The sequence below is a fragment of the Mustela erminea genome, chromosome 10 (assembly GCF_009829155.1).
Source record: "Mustela erminea isolate mMusErm1 chromosome 10, mMusErm1.Pri, whole genome shotgun sequence".
NCBI lineage: Eukaryota > Metazoa > Chordata > Mammalia > Carnivora > Mustelidae > Mustela > Mustela erminea.
In genome coordinates, this window is record NC_045623.1 from 88,449,994 (window position 1) to 88,467,261 (window position 17,268).

Genomic DNA, 17,268 nt, shown 5'->3' on the forward strand with positions numbered 1-17,268 from the left:
ACTGGGCACTGCCCTACATCTTCCAAAGTGCTACTGAAGCCATTGCCTGGAGGAAGCAAATTCCCAGGTAAGGGGTTTTCTGGGGTCCACACCCCGAGAGGGGAGCTGTGCTTTGTCTACTAAGGGTATCCCTATCCCTAATGTGCCCAGCACCCATCATGGTGCCTTAGCCCTCAACCTCCTGAACGCTAGATCAGCCCCTGCTGGAGTGACAGTCTCCCAGACAAGAGAAAGGCTTTTGTTCCAAGGAAATGACTGTCAAAGGGAGAAGAGGTATTTTTTTGTGTGTGTGGTTTGAGACAAAGACGTCAGTTTCTCACCATCTGTCCCAAAAAGGGAAGAAAATTAATTTGTTTCTACAAGGATGTCAGCTCACTGCTTCAATAGGGAGTCAGGGGTGTGGGACTGAGGCAGTGTCTATGGTGGGGAGGGGGCGGGGAGAGGAGGTGAAGCATGGGGGAGGCACAGGGAACAAGGACAGACCCTGATAGGAGAGCAAAGATCTGGGAGTGCCTGAATAAAATGCCAAACACATGAAGAGAAAAACTCCTATCAGTTAGGAAAGCCTTCTTCCTCCCAGTTCCTTCAGAGACGGGCTCCTGTGTGGGCAGTTCCAGCTGCCTGTAAACACTGGACACACTGGACATGTCCAGGTGTTGGGAGCAGGAGGAGGATCTCCTGGAGGTTCTTCTTAGAGACCCAAGATGGGCAGGAAGAAAAGTCCACACTGGTCCTTCAGATGCCCCCACCCAGTCCCAGTTGCCACTTACCATGCATGGGGCTCTTGCTAGCATTGTCTTCTGTCCTCCAGCACCTGGACAGAGAAGTCAGGCCCCTGGGGACCCCCAAAAGCGTCTGCCCCCCAGCTTGAGGACCTACTGTCTACAAAGAAGTTCCCCAGCCTCGCCTCTGCCTCTGCCCAGCCCCCAACCCTTGGCACAGAGGCCACCTGGCAGCTCTGGTTTTGGAGCTGCCAGACCTCCCTCCTCCTTCTGAGCCCCACAGAACCCGGAGCTGGGGATCCTACCCCAGCTGAGGGCCTGTCCTGCTATCCTAGCCTGAAGGTGCCGGCCCTGCTCCACTGTCCTGTCCCAAGCCCCACTGGCATAAAGTGCGGGAAACACGACATCCATGCTGAGGCCATTCCAAGAAAACGACTGTCAAGGACAGAAAAGGCATACTGTTTCTCTCTCCCTCTCGATTTTATTTTCTATTTATGACGACAGTCTAGTTGGACCTGGACCTCAGCAACCCCGCCTCTGGCTACAACTCGGGGCTGGGACTCTACCCCAAGGTTGAGGCCGCCATCCCCTGCACACAGCCTATCTCGTGGCCCTAGCCTACCTCGTGGCCCAGTCTTGAGCTGTCGCCGCTTGGCTGACCTGTCCCTCCCTCTCGCCCCCAAAAGAGGACCCCCCCCCCACCAGAGAGAGACCCAGTCTTGCAGCCCTGTTCTCAAGCCTAGGTCTCCACCAAGGCCCCCTGAGTCCTGGGTCCTTGGCTTTTTCAGGTCCCAGGCCAGCAAGGCCGGCTCTGGCTAGAACCCGAAGCTGTCCCAAGGTTGAGGCTGGCCCGCCGCAGAGGTTCCGTCTAGCGGTCGGGTCCCAGAGCCACAGGCCCCACTCCCCTAGAGTCGCTAGCTAGCTTCCGGCACCCGACCCAAAACCGCCGACCGCGCCAGCCGCCCAAAGGCCCCGCCCCTCGCCCCGCCCCAGCCCGGAGGCCCGCCCCTCCGCAGGGGCCCCGCCTCTCGGCCCCCGCCAGGCTCCCGCTCCACCCGGTTCTCCAAAACAGGGGCGCCTTCGGCCCCACTCCGCGTCGCGGCCCCGCCCCCTGCGGGCCCCGGGTGCCGGCCAGGTCACCCGGGAGGGGCGCTAGGCGGGCCGGGCCGGCGCGGTTTAGGCGGCGGCGCCCCCGCCGGGACCGTCGGACGGGGTGCAGGCGGTGACCCGTTCACGGGCCGTGGTCTCGCGGGCGCGGCTGAAGCTGCCGGGCTCCGGGCGGCCGCAGGGCGTGCGGCAGAGCTGGCGGAAACAGCGCTTGAAGTTCTCGTCGAGGAAGGCGTAGAGCACGGGGTTGAGGCTGCTGTTGGCGTAGCCGAGCGCGATGCACAGGTGCAGCGCGGCCACCACCAGCGGGTCGCGGCGGTCGATGTCCACCAGCGTCCAGACGATGACGAAGATGTGGATGGGCGCCCAGCACACCACGAAGGCACCCACCACCACCAGCACCATGCGCGTGATGCGCCGCAGGCTGCGGTCCTTCTCCTTGGAGCCCGACAGCAGGCGCACACTGCGCAGGCGCAGCAGCATCAGGCCGTAGCACACGGTGATGATGAGGATGGGCACGACGAAGGCGAAGAGGAACACGCAGATCTTGGTCACGGTATCCCAGTACCAGCTGGGGCTGGGGAACTGGAGCATGCACACCACAGCCCCGTCTGCGGGGGAAGCAAGGAAAGACAGCAGGTGAGGGGCGCGGGGGCAGAAGCGACCCCGCCTGCTCGCCACCCTTCTTGGCTCGGTCAAGTCCCACACCTCTTGGCCTTTGTTCAGGGTGATTCTTCTGCCCGGAATGTCCTCCTACACTTCCGTACTTGGTGAACTCCTACTCATCCTTAAAGACCCCAGAGGGAAAGGCTGTAATCTAGGAGGTCTCCTTTCTATATTTTCTTCCGATCCCTTTAGCAGCCTCTACATCCATGGACCGCAGTAATGATATAATTTAGCCCAAACCCACCAAATGCCAGTCATTATGAAGCCTCAAAACATCCTACTCATTTCCAGATTAGCTCCAGTGAGGACAACACTGCTCAGACAGATCTAGAGAGTATGATGAGTTAAGGGCAGAACTTGGGCCCTACCAGCTGTGTGGTGTGACCCTGGGCAAACTGTTCAGCCTCCAGGAGAACTTCCATAAAGTGGAACTAATAAGAGTATCTAAACCTCACAGGGTTATGAGGATTCCACGGGCTCAGGCATGTGAAACATTTAGCACAGCGGGGGGTGCGGGGGTTCAAGCTCTTGGTGCACTCACAGGAGGGGGTGGGGGGAGATACATTTAGGAGTCCAGAAGTCAGGGCTAGAGCCAGGGAGACAAAGCCCAGCTTAATGGCAAGAAGAACTTTCTGACTGCGGAATTTGTCCAGAGGCGCACCCAGAATGGAATGAGCTCCCTGTTCCTGGAGTGTGGGTGTAGGCTGGACGAGCACCTTAGGGATGTTTCTGGATTCAGACACAGGCCTGAAACTGACCTGGGGAACTCCCAAGGTCTCTTAGAACCTTGGGTTTTGAGGAGCCAGGCAGTGAACTTGGCGCCTGAGAGTTGTAGGAAGGGTACTGGGGATCCACACAGTGGGTCCTCCGGACAGCAGGATGGCAGGACCCCCAGGGCTGACTGAGTCCAAGGACTTCCTTAAGCAGATGGCAGAACAAGGTTCAGAGAGGAACAGCATTTTTCCAAGGTCACACAGCAAGTTACATACAGAACCAACAAGTGCTGAGTTGGGGAGTGTGTGCAGGGGATGGAGCGTGCAGTGAGGAGGCCCATCTGGTCTGGCCCCCAGCAGGGCTGCAGTTAATGGCCCATAAATTGAAGGCTGACAGCGAGGAATGGAGCCCAGCTGCTGAGTCAAGACCAACTGCATGGCAGCTGTGTGAGGGCACCTGGGGCTCTGCCTCTGCGGGGGTTAAGGGTGGTCAAAACGCCTCCCCCCAGGCCTACTCCCCTTCCATCCACAGCACCGACCCTCTGCAATCCTCCACCTCAGCGGCCAACAGGAGTAAGAGGCGTGAGGGCAACAGGTCAGAGTCGAGGGTTGTAGGTCAAATTCCACCAAAAGCCTGCTTGTGACCCTAAGTAAACCACCTGACCTCTCTGATTCTGGAAGTTCTTACGGTCAAATAAAGGTAGGAGTCCCTTGTCTTAAGTATTTTACACATATAGTCTCCTTTAAACTTCTCAACACCCCATGATACTGTGTGGCTCGGAGAGGTCAATGGCCCGTGTCACTGGCACCCTGCTATATGACCTGTCCCGCTTCCTTATGTCAAGCTGGGACAATGTAACCGGCCATCACTAGGAAGCAATGGGCCATAACATTTCAAGGCTGGCCATGCTCTCATCACTTCTTCTCCGTACTCATCTGCTGGCCAGATGCCAGCAGGGAAGGATTCCAAAGCCACCACGTAGTGCCCGGTTCCCTGAAGAACTGTGGAATCGAGCTCCTCCTCCAGCTCACGTTCGATGGTGATATGAGGAATAAATCTCCGTACCGTTCAGCACTGAACTCCGGAGATGGCTTGTTACAGCTGCTGCTCTGACTGACACACGCAGCTACTATGTTAGTGACCATTCTCACTCTGAGGACACGTACCTGTCACTCTCTGCAGGCTATTCTCTAGGGCCTTGCCTTGGTCAGCTGGGCCAGTGGTTTTCACATTGGGGTGGAAGGGCATTTGGGCTGAGACCGCAGATCTTATGGCCTCCATGGCTCACTGGTCAGGGACACTCTCGCCCTAATGGCCTCTGTCTATCTCCCTTTAAGTCAGTCATCCCCACACACTCCTGGCCAGGGGCTGCATACCCACAGCCCGCCTCTCCACAACCCCATTCATACATTTCCTTTGACCAGCAACCCATCTGCCCGTTGCTGAATCATTCATCCTCACAACAACTGTTTACACTCCATTGGCTGACTCCCCACACTCTCACTGGTCGGGAATGCACACCTCCCGCAGGGGCCCCCCATGCTGAACCCGGGGAGTCAGTGGCCTGTACCACAGCTTCCGCACTCACTCACCCCGGGGGCGGGTCACAGCCATGACCATGATGGGGACACCCACACCCGAGGCCAGGACCCAGATGCAGATGTTGATCAGCTTGGCCTTGGCGGGCGTGCGGAAGTCCAGGGCCTTGACAGGGTGGCAGACGGCAATGTAGCGGTCGACGCTCATCATGGTGAGGGTGAAGATGCTGGTGAACATGTTGTAGTAGTCGATGGAGAGCACAGCCTTACAGAGCAGCTCCCCAAAGGGCCATGTCTCCATCAGGTACTTAGCACTCTGGAAGGGCAACGTGCTGGTGGCCAGTGCATCCGCCAAGGCCAGGTTGAAGATGTAGATGTTGGTGGCTGTCTTCATCTTAGTGTACCTTCAAAACAAGCATGTGTGTAATTGTTTCCATTTCACAGATTTCAGTTTCACTTAAGATTCAGGGAGTGGGGGGCACCTGGGTGGCTCAGTGGGTTAAAGTCTCTGCCTTCGGCTCAGGTCATGATCGATCCTGGGATTGAGCCCTGCATCGGGCTCCCTGCTCAGCAAGGAGTGTGCTTCCTCCTCTCTCTCTGCCTGCCTCTCTGCCTACTTGTGATCTCCATCAAATAAATAAATAAAATCTTTAAAAAATAAAAAATAAAATAAAAATTAAAAAAAAATATTCAGGGAGAAGAAATGATTTGCCCAAGGTCATGCTAAAGGTGAGGGGCAGAGGTGGGACTAGAACCCGGAACCACCTGACTCCACATCACCCCCTTTTCACTATAACAGATGCAAAAGGATTTCTCTGGCTGTAGCTGACTTTGGCAGAAGGTATTTTAGGAAAAGCCCTTCCTCTTCTGAGGGGTACTAAGCAACATGGTTTAAAAAAAAAAAAAAACCTGGGCTCCAGAGGAAAACAGGTCTAGGTTCTAACCCCGCTTCTCCTAGTTATTGACTGAGGGACGAGGGGCCAGTAATGTGAACTCTCTAAGCATCAGTATCTATAACTGTAAAGAAAAAAAGAGGGGAGGGAGGGGTGGTGATGTGAAATGTAACGGGATGATCTACTTAGTCCTGAGCCCAAAGCCCTGGCAAGTGCTCAGTATATGACAGTTACTATTCTTCATCTATGAAGGATGAAGCTGGGGACTAGACCAGAGTGACCTGAGCCTCTGGCTTCTGCCACTGATCTTTGGGAAATACGACTGGCCAGCTCTGAGGAAGGGACTCTGCCTAGCAGACTGGGTGAGGCCTCTGTGGAGGGCCAGGGCTCCCAGTTCTTCCTGTGGTCCCATCCAGACCTTCTCATCCCCAGGCAGCTGGACTCACATTCAACCCAGGGCATGAGCCCAGGTATCCAAGCCAGATGTGTGCAACTGAGCCCCCCTCCACCTGAAACACCCCTCCATGCCCGACTCTGCTTTGCAGCCTCCTGCACCACACTAGCCCCCTGCTGGGCCATCATGTCTGTCATGGTCCCCCTCTGTACCGGGCCTGCGCTGGGCAGCGGACAGCCTGGAAGAGGCTCCATACACAGAGACACACTGTCCTGGTGCAGCGTGATCACCGCAGGAACATACAGGTATATCAAGGGGGAACAAGGACTGCTTTCATGCCCCTAGAGTGATGTGAGAAACCCAGAGAAGGGCTGCATGAGTGACTCCTCAAATTTCTGAGCAGGAGGAGCCCTGAGAGATTGAGGGAAAATGATTTTATGGAAGTGTGGTCCAAGGACTCCCTTCAGAATTCCTGGAATAGGAGACTCGTAGACCCCACCCCAGACCTACTAAATCTTTTTTTTTTTTTTTTAAGATTTTATTTATTTATTTGACAGATAGAGATCACAAGTAGGCTGAGAGGCAGGCAGTGAGAGAGAGGAGGAAGCAGGCTCCCCGCTGAGCAGACAGCCCGATGTGGGGCTCGATCCCAGGACCTTGGGATCATGACCGGAGCCGAAGGCAGAGGCTTTAACCCACTGAGCCACCCCGGTGCCCCCAGACCTACTAAATCTTACCTACATGGGGCTTGAACTCATGACCCCGAGATCAAAAGTCACATGCTCTAGTGACAGAGCCATCCAGGCGCCCTGGAAATCTTCATCTTTAACAAGCACCACCCCCAAATGACTCTTAAAGGCTCTAAAGTTTGAGAAGCACTATGTGGCCTAGAGCCCATAGAGAAAAGACAGGAAAACTGAAGCCCATGGAGGTGGTGATATGACTCACCCAAGGTCACACAGCGGCAGAGCCAAGGCAAGAACTTAGACCTCCTGACTCCTGGACCAGTGCTCTTTCCCCACTCTACCCCCAGGGTGGAACCACACCGCATGCCTCCCCCGCTCTGGAAACCCTGTTCTACCACACCCAGGCTTGGACCCCCGTGCGAGCTGATGATGGCACACCGAGTGCCCTCTATGTGTTCTGAATGACGGAACAAATCCACACCAGCTAGGGCTGCTCCTTCACGAAGGGACTGATTTTTTTTTTTTTTTTTTTTTTTTTTTGGATTCATGCATTGTCCTCCAGGGCCAGCATCTGTCCCACTCCCTCCCCAAATAACTGTCATTTGTCCTGGGGCTGGAGAAGCAAAAAGTTTTGCTTGGCGACAGCAGAATTTCAAGTCTCGGGAAGTCTGTCTTCCGCGGGGTGCGGGATCACAGCTGTGTGGGAGGCGGTCTCAAGCCCACAGCTGACTCGTCTAATTTCGCTTCTTTTACGCAGAACAATTAGAGGCTGTTCTTTGCCTGCTATTTTGATTTGTGAGGATCCTTCAATTCCCAGAGGGGGCTGGGATGCTGGGAAGCGGGTGATGAAGCTGCTGTCGCTGGTCCAGGCGGCCTGAGAGGCACCGCACTGACGGCTGGGCAGAGCCCCAGAGGCTCCCTCCTAAAAAGCCAGCCCACCCCGCCCACCCCCAGCTAAAGGGCTGCCAAGCCTGGCCCTACTGGCCTCCTCAGACAAATCAGGCCGCTCTCCTGCTCTCAACCCACCAGCGGCTCCCTGAGGTTCTCTCCCTATTCCATGAATTGGTCCCAGAACTTTCCCCTTGATGGATGCGCCCCGCCCCCGCCCCCCCACGATGGACTTCTTTGCTGTGCCTTGGCATATCAAGCCTACTCCCACCTCAGGTCCTCCGGGCCGCTGTTCCTTCTGCCCGGAACCCCACATTTTGCATGGCTTGTTCCTTCTCTTAAGTCAGGGCTTATTCAAATGTCACCTTCTCAGGGAGCCCACAGCTGGCCACCCTATGTAGAGTATCCCTCCCCTCATCTCTCTGTCTCAAGTTGATGCATTTTTCTTTACAGCATGAGCCACCACCTGACTTTTACTTTTTTTCCTCCACATTTGTCTCTCTTGCTCATGTATGATCCCCGAAGGCAGGGGGATCAGTCCCTCTTGTTCCCTGCTAAATGGCTGGGATTTACCAATAGCGCCTGGAAAATGGCAGGCCCTTGACAGACACTTGTTAGAACCAGGTCTTAGTCCGGGGGCCTCATCAGCTCTCACGGAGACCACGCAGCCCCCTCTCTCCCCAACAATTCATCATCCAGGTAAGTCAGGGGGCCCACTACAAAAGTACATTTGCTCAGGATACTCTACTGCTTCCAGTTCTTCCACGGCTCCCCACCGCCATCTGGATGAAGATCAGACTCCTCAGACTGCCGATCCATCCGGGTGGCCTCCTTTCCCACAGGGCCTTCCATGCCCAGCCACATCCATGGTTCCTCAGATGTCTAGTCTAGCATGCCCTCCCTGCTATGGCCAGCCACTGTAATGGCTTGGTGGGAATCCTTTCAACACACACACACACACACACACACACACACACACACAGGATTTTATAAAGTGTTATTTCTGCCAATGTAATACAATTATATTGTGTAAAAAAAAAAAAAGTCATATAGTGTTATAATGAATACAGGTTACTCACTCCTCTTTCCTGCTCCCTAGAGGCCACCACTTTTAATATTTTTATTCTTCTGGTGATCATCTCCATAATTCTAAATAACACGTTTCTATGGCTATTTCTTAATTTTCCTAATTTATCAGTTTCACACAGTACGTGTTGAAGTTTGTATCAGGTAAGCCAGGCTACATGGCAGTAACAAATTAGCCCCAAATCTCAGTGGTTTCACGCTATAAAGGTTTCTTTCTCATCCTTGCAGAGTCCATGCAGCATCTCTGGGACTATATCCCATGAGGCAATGCCAGCCCCATTTCAATCTTGTGGTTCTGCCATCTTAACCCAAGGCCTCCTTGATCACCACAGGGGGAGAAGAGACAGCTGCAGGATCATCTCAGCTTCCTTCTAGAAGCAACACAGCATTTCCACCTAAAGCTTAGGGACCGGACTGGCCATGGCCCCGCTCCCAACTACAAGGGGTTAAGAAGTACAGTCTTCTATGTGCCCCGAAGCAAGAAGGACCAGGTATCAGTGAACATTAGTAATGTCTTCCACACCCCCCCAATACAGTAGATGAGTATTAACTCTTATACTACCCAGCTCCATGTCCTTTCTCCATCCTTTCATAAGTTTAATTGCAACTGACAAATTCTTAAATTAAATTTGGGGTTTCGGGGTGCCTGGGTGGCTCAGTGGGTTAAAGCCTCTGTCTTCACCTCAGGTCATGATCCCAGAGTCCTGGGATCGAGCCCCACATCGGACTCTCTGCTCAGTGGGGAGCCTGCTTCTCCCTCTCTCTCTCCCTCTCTGCCTACTTGTGATCTCTGTCAAATAAATAAATAAAATCTTTAAAAATAAATAAATAAATTTGGGGGTTATACAGTCTTTCTTTTAGAGTTTACCTTCTTATGACTTTATGTTGTCCATTGCTGAACTAAACGGTATACTATCATTACACTTATTTTCTGTACATATTTTTGTTTTTCCTGGAGTTAATAGTTGCCTTTTTTCCTCATTTGCTTAGTTCTACGTACACATTGCTAAATCTCTGCAAACATTCTAGCAGATCTGTAAAATGCTTTTTCCACATAGTCACAGACGCTATCAGCTCCCTTTGTTTTCCTAGTGCTTCACCTCCTGGAGCCTTCCTCTTCCCTTTCAATTTGGGACTGGTTGCTTTCTAGGCCACCTGCATACCTGTTCTACTATGTTGAAGAATCAGCTTCAAGTCTTTTCTCTCTTGGTCTATGCCCTCATTATGGTGAAACACATCCTCTAGTCACTTCCTAAGGAAGGGCACATAGGAAGCAAAATTTTTATATCTTTGCATGTCTGAGAATGTCTTTATTCTATGCTCACTTCTAATTTCCTTGACTATATATGGAATAGTATGTTGGAAATAATTTTCCACCAGAATTTTGAAGGCATGGCTCCCTCATCTTCTAGCTTTCAGTGCTGCCACTGAGCTATCTAAAACCATTCATGATGTATATATAATCCGTTCCCCCTACCTCCAAAACTTTTAGGATCTTCTCTTTATCCCTGGTATTCTGGCATTTTCTGATGATATGCCTTAGGATGGTTCTTTTTCATTTGTACTGGGCCCTCTCATTCCGAAGATTCATGTCCTTCAGTGTGAAATAACCTCACTTCATTTCTTTGATAATTAACTCCCCTCTGCTTTCTCTGGAATCCCTAGAAAATTGTCAGTCAGATATTGGGCTTCTTGATTGATCCTTTAATTTTCTTATCTTTTCCATTTTCCATCTCTTTGTCTTTTTGGTACATCCTCTGGGAAATTTCCTTTTCATTACCTCTCAACCTTTCTATTGACTTTTTTATTTTATATTGGCTCTCACATTTTATTTTCCCAGTGTCATTTCTTTTTCTTTTATTATTTCTTTTTTATATAGCATTTATTGCATCTTATTTCATGAATACAATATCTTCTCTTGTTTCTCTGAGGATACTAATAATTTTTGCTTTGTATTTTCTTCTGCTTTCTGCATTATCTATTTGCTTCAAACATTTGTTTGCTTGCTTGCCCCCCCCCCTTTATCCTAGAGACTTCCTTCAAACATCTAGTGATATGAGACTAAACGTTGATTTTTTAAAAAATATTTTATTTATTTGAGAGAGAGTGAGAGATAGAGAGAGAGAGAGAAAGCATGAGAAGGGGGAGTGCCAGAGGGAGAAGCACACTCCCCGCTGAGCAGGGAGCCCGATGCAGGGGTCCATCCCAGCCCAATCCCTGAGCTGAAGGCAGATGCTTAACTGACCGAGCCACCCAGGTGCCCCGTACAGGTTGATCTTTGAGTAAGGCACTAAATAAGTAAATGGCAGCCCTGTGTATGTGTGTGTGTGTGTGTGTGTGTCCATGCACATGTGCACACATCAGTATGGGGGTCCTGTCAACTGGTGAGCCTCACAGTAGGGGAACTGGGCCAAAACTGAGCTTTTATACAGGGGAACATCCAAATATCAGTGCCAGCATGTGTTTTCTCTGGGGCCTTGAGAAAGAATCCTCCAACCTCCTGCTTAGGGAGCACACTTCCAGCTGTCAGGATTATGGTAGCAGAGCTGGAGGAGGGATCTGTGGACGCCCCCACGCCGCACTTTCCATTTGGTATCTCACTCTGACCCTTTCTGTGTCTGTTGCTCAGAGTTCTTCCAGGTTAACTTCTCAAGAGAAAAACCCTTAACCTCTTGCAGAGTAGAGGGTTAGTCACCTGATTGTGCAGCATAACAAGGGCGGGGGCGGGGAGGGCTAAGGGTCTCAATGCTCCCTCTATAGATAATCCATCTTCTGCCCCTGTTTTCAGTTCCACACCTCACCCCTGCTCAGCCTGTTACTCTCCTTCAAATTGCTTTTCATCATCCAAATATGTGTTGACATCTCTTAAGGAACATAACCTGAGGCACAAGAGAGAGAAGTAATTTGCCCAAGGTCACATGACCAGTAAGTAGCAGCGCTGGTATTTAATTCAGGCTGTCTAGTGCCAACATGTGGTAATGACTTTGCTGTACTGCCCCTCAGTGCATGTTACCTCCCTTCCTGTCCCCACCCCGTCCCATAGTTAGTGAAAAAGTGAAGTAATGTGAATTTATTATTTGTTCACTCTTCTGACAGGTATTAATCAAGTATCTGGTATATGCCAGGTGCTGAGTAAGGAATATAGGTGTGAAGATGACAGTCTAGTTTCTGGAAATTTATGGTCTTAGGGAGGGATCAGACTTTGAACAAACTGCTACACTAATTAATATAGAGTCACCCACTATTACTGCTTTACCATGAAGGAAAAGAACAGGGTAAAGTAATGGACACTACCCAGCAAGAGTGGGAGGGAGGTTTGTGGAAGGAATCTGGCTTATATCAGAAGGTCAACGATGGCTTTTCTGAGATGTGTGCTATGAACTGAATTATAAGAAGAGATATCTAGAAACTTGCTCCTCTCTCCCTCTCCCTCTCTCTTTTCTTGCCAAGTGAGGACAGAGCAAGAAAGTGGCAATCTAGAAGCCAGAAAGAGAGCTCTCATCAGAAATTGACCATGCTGGGGACACCTGGGTGGCTCAGTTGGTTAGGCAGCTGCCTTTGGCTCAGGTCATGATCCCAGCGTCCTAGGATCGAGTCCCACATTGGGCTCCTTGCTCGGCAGGGAGCCTGCTTCTCCCTCTGCCTCCGCCTGCCATCCTGTATGCCTGTGCTCGCTCTCTCTCCCTCTCTCTCTCTGACAAATAAATAAAATCTTAAAAAAAAAAAAAAGAAAGAAATTGACCATGCTGGAACCTTGATCTTCTATATTTAGCCTCCAGAACTGTGAGAAAATGAATTTCTGTTGTTTAAGCCACTCAGTGTATGGTATTTTGTTATGGTGGTTTGAGCTAAGACAAGGTGACATTTCTACCAGGTTGGAAAGAATGAGTAAGAGCCAGCCATGTGAAGTTAAGGAGGTAGGGTATTTCAGGCAGAAAGAACAGCATGTGCAAAGACCCTGTGACAGGAAAGAGCTTAATGAGCTGCAGGGATGGTCAGACATTAAGTGTGACTAAGTGGCAGTAAGTCTGAGAAGCAGCAACAGAAGATGCGGCAGGGAGAAGTCAGCAAGGGTCAAATCATGCACAGCAAGAAGTCTGGATTATTCTGAGTGCAGCAGGAGGCCACTGGAGATTTTAAGCAAGGGACTGATGTACTTTGATTTATGTATGTTTCATAAAAGATCACTATGACTACTGTGTAGAAGCGAGATGAAGGGAAGAATGAGGTTGGGTGAGAGACTGAACTTTCTGGAAAGATAAATCATTTACTGCCCCACCCCTCAAAACCCTACTGCTGGTCTCTAATTTTTTTTTTTCTATTTCAAAAAGTTGTAGATATGACCTTAGACCCTTGCCTTACACCATATAAAAAATTAACTCAAAATGGATGAAAGACCTAAATGTAAGAGGTAAGACTATAAAGCTCATAGAAGAAAACATTGGAGGAAAAGCTACATGACATTGGATTTGGCAACGATTTCTTGGATATGACACCAAAAGCACAGGTAAACAAAAGAAAAACAGATAAAATGGACTATGTCAAAATTAAACAATTTGGTCAGCTGCCTGTGCAGCTCAATTGGGTTGATTGAGTGGCTAACTCTTGATTTAAGCTTGGGTCATGATCTGGAGTTCCTGGGATTGAACCCTGTGTTGGACTCCATGCTCAGTAGGGAGACTGCTTCAGGATTCCCTCTCTCCCTCTGCTCCTGACCGTAAAATAAATCAATAAATCTTTTACAATTCTATTTATTTATTTATTTATTTGACAGAAAGAGAGCACACAAGCAGAGGGAGTAGCAGAGGGAAAGGGAAAAGCAGACTCCTCGCTGAGCAAAGAGCCCAATATGGGGCTCAATCCCAGGATCCTGGGATCATGACCTGAGCCAGAGGCAGATGCTTAACTCACTGAGCCACCCAGGCATCCCAACAAATCTTTTTTAAAAAATTAAACAATTTGGTGCATCAAAGGACACCGTCAACAGAGTAAAAAGATCAAACAGAATGAGAGAATATGTTTGCAAATCACATATCCAATAAGGGATTAATATGCAGCATATATAAAGAACTTCTAAGGGTGCCTGGGTGGCTCAGTCAGTAAGCATCTGCCTTTGGCTCAGGTCAGGATCCCAGGGTCCTGGGACTGAGCCCCACATCACACTCCCAGCCCCGCAGGAAGCCTGCTTCTTCCTCTCCTGCTCCCCCTGCTTGTGTTCCCTCTCTCACGTGTCTCTCTCTGTCAAATAAATAAATAAAATCTTCAAAAAGAAAAAAAAAAAGAACTTCTACAACTCAGTATAAAGAAAGCAAACAACTGGATTTAAAAATGGGCAAAGGACTTAAATAGACATCTCTTTAAAAATATAAAAATGGCCAATAAGCACATGAAAAGAAGCCCAACATCTTAGTCATCAGGAAAATCAAAGCCCCAGTGAGATACCACCTGACTCCTATTAGGATGACTACTATAAAAAAAACCAACAACAACAAACCAGGGGCACCTAATGGCTCAGTCAGTGAAGCATCTGACTCTTGACTTTGGCTCAGGTGCATGATCTCAGGGTGGAGGGATCAAGTCCTGCATCAGGCTCCACATTCAGGGGAGTCTGCTTGGGATTCTCTTTCTCCTTTTCCCTCTGACCCACGCCAATGCTCTTATGGTAGTGCATATGCTCTAAGAAATAAATAAATCTTTAAAAAAAAAAAAACACAGAAAATAACAAGTGTTGAGAAGGATGTGGAGAAATTGGTACACTGTTGGTGGGAATATGAAGTGGTGCTGTCACTGTGGAAAACAGCATAGCAAAACAGAATGTCATAAGGTCCAGCAACCCCACTGATGGGTACATACCCAGAAGCACAAAGATCAGGGTCTCCAAGATTTGTCTGCAGACATTCAAACCAGCACTTTTCATAAGAGGCAAAAGGTGGGAGCCACTCAAGTGTCTACTGACAAATGAATGGATAAACAAGACGTGGCCCAGGCATACAACAGAACATTAACTTGGCCTTGAAAAGGAAGTAAATTCTGACACCTGCTGCAATAGGTGTGAACCTCAAGGACACCAGACCACGTGAAGTAAGCCAGTGACGAAAGACCAAAAACCTGTGTGACCCCACTTATAATGAGGTACATAGAGCAGTCTGATTCACAGAGGCAGAAAGTGAAATGGGGGTTTATCAGGAGCTGGGGGAAGAGAGAATGGGGAATTGTTATTTAATGGGGACAGAGTTTCAGCTGGAGAAGATGAAGTAAGTTCTAGAGAGAGATGGTGGTGACAGCTGCACAGCAGTGTAAATGTGCTTCATGTGCTTAAAAATGGTGAAAACAGTAAATTCTGTTGTGTGTATTTTACAATTAAAAAAAAAAAAAAAGACGTGACTAACGTGCCATCACTGTGTGTGTTCCCTAAGTTGAAGAGTGTGGTGTGGGAATCCTTTAAGGCCCTCTAGATCTTGGCTCCACAACATACTGGACTGTGTGATCTTGCATAAATGACTTCACCTCTCTGAACCTACTTCCTCATTGGCAATTTCAATGTAATTGGCTTTTTAGGAATAACACGTGTGAAATTGTCTAGCTTACTGGCTGGCATGTAGACAAGAACAGGCGGCCCTTTTGGGCTTTTATCCCCTGATATCGTTCTGCTTTTCTCTCCTAGGGTTCCCACTGGATCCATTCCTGGGGGTGAGGACAGCAAGCCTGGTGAACTTCTGCTGACTCTGAGAGGCCTTGGGAAATCCTTTGCTTTTTTTTCTAAGTCAGAATCCTCCATTAGGTCATCTTGAATTCAGCAGCTGCAAGGGAACCTGCTCCCAGCCACATGTCTCAGCCCTTGGAGAGGCTTCCTACAGAAGCAGCACCGAGTGACGGGCCGTGCTCATGTCACAGCTTTAGGCCCATCCCCTTGTCTGTCAGACAAGCCCCACTGGCAGGGGGGAGCATCCCCACTTCACCCTGACTAAGAGAGGGTGTGCTCTGAAGCACATCACATCCCAGGAGCACTCCAGGGCCTTCCGGAGAGCTGTGCTTCTTGGCTGACAAGTAAGACCCTAGTAGAATTTTCTCCCCCCAGCAAAGCCAGAGCACTCGGTTAGAGCAGCAGTGAGTGGCAGGTGCTGGGAAGGCTAAACCATTCCCTCCCTGGCGCAAGGCCTGCCTGGGACAGGTCTGAAGGCTTAGGGTGGGTTGTTTGTGTTTGTGTTCTCTGAGGAGCATTTCCTCCATTGGCCAGGCACTGTGCCTGAAACCGTGAACGCACGAATGTGTTTCATCCCCATGGCAAGCCTGATTGCTTCCCGCGTCCTCGCTGTCCCCACCGCACAGCGGAGCTGGGGATAGCTGGTGCACCTGGAGACACACGGCTGGGGAGTGCCAGTGATGGGATGCCAACTCAGATCGGGTTCCCAGAGTCCACGGCCCCCTGCTGCCTGCACTAGGTCAGCAAACTGTGGCCCTGGGACAGGGCCTGGTCTGGAGGCCAAGGCCAAGTGGAGCAAACATCTGGACCAGCACATCTGGATGCAGGTGGGCTCCCTGGGCTTCTTGTTTCCCACATGTTCCTCCACCCTGCTATGGTTTGGGGGTTTGCAGACAATCTGCTCATAATCCAGGTGGGGCTGGGGAGAACAGGCCTACAGACATCAGAAAAATGTCACAGGCACCGTGACGAGGCATGAGAGAAAGAGGTCAATTCAGAACAAAACATACACCCCTGGTCACAACGGGGTGGCAACCGGTGTTCATGGACAACAACTCCGAGCCAGGTCTTTCCCAGGCACGAGTTCACGTGCTCCTTACGCCTGAGACATGCCATGCCGGCACAGGGAAAACATTTTCCTTCATTTCCTCCTCCCAGGACCCACACAGAGTAGAGAGAATTTAGGATTCCCCAGTAACAGGGAGCAGTAAAGGGACTCGCCCAAGGTTGCGGAGTCAGAAAGAGGCTTAGTGGAGATTCAAACTGAGTGCTTTCCCCCAGAGCCTTCCTCTTGACTTCCATTTCAGCTTCTCCCCTGAGGACCCAAAATGCTCTGTGCACCCCTCACATACTCTCTTTGACAGTTAAGATTTAAGCTCCCTGAAGGCATGGTGTGTGTCTTGCTCCCCACTAGGCACCTAGAACCTACAGCAGTCCCTCGCACAAATAATAATGTGCTCAACACCCTTGGTAAATGACTAAATGTCACGAGCACCTTCCACACTGGACTGGGACATCCTTCGGGCAGGAACCATGTCCCCTCCGTATTGTATCCCAGGATCAGCATGGGGCCAGGTCAGAGGAGACACGGTTTACTGGAGGACATCCAGTGGGACAGAGGAGTCCAGAGTTTCCAGTCCTGATCCTGGAAAGTAACCAGCCCCAGACTGAAGACCTTGGACTGAGACAATTCTTCCTCCCCCTTCCCCTTCCCTCCTCAACCCAGAAAAACACGGGTCCCCCAAAGGACGCCTGAGCCTGACCCCGCTTGGCCTGAGATGGAAGCAACTCAGTTCTGCCGTGGCCAAAGGAAATGTCAAATCATTTATCCAAAGTAGCTCATCTGTTTCTAATGAAGCTAAGGGTATGTT

The 17,268-nt window shown here is 50.3% G+C and overlaps 1 protein-coding gene across 1 annotated transcript in view; it reads right to left on the bottom strand.

Moving 5' to 3' along the window:
* Positions 1-277: 277 nt before the first annotated feature.
* OPRD1 (opioid receptor delta 1) overlaps positions 278-17,268 on the bottom strand; it is a 34,973-nt gene continuing 17,982 nt past the window's right edge. The window contains exons 2-3 of the mRNA XM_032303076.1: positions 4,802-5,151; positions 278-2,440 (exon numbers count right to left, since the gene is read on the bottom strand). Coding sequence (XP_032158967.1) covers positions 1,899-2,440; positions 4,802-5,151 — 892 coding nt within the window. The 3' untranslated portion in view covers positions 278-1,898. The remainder of the gene's footprint in view (positions 2,441-4,801; positions 5,152-17,268) is intronic.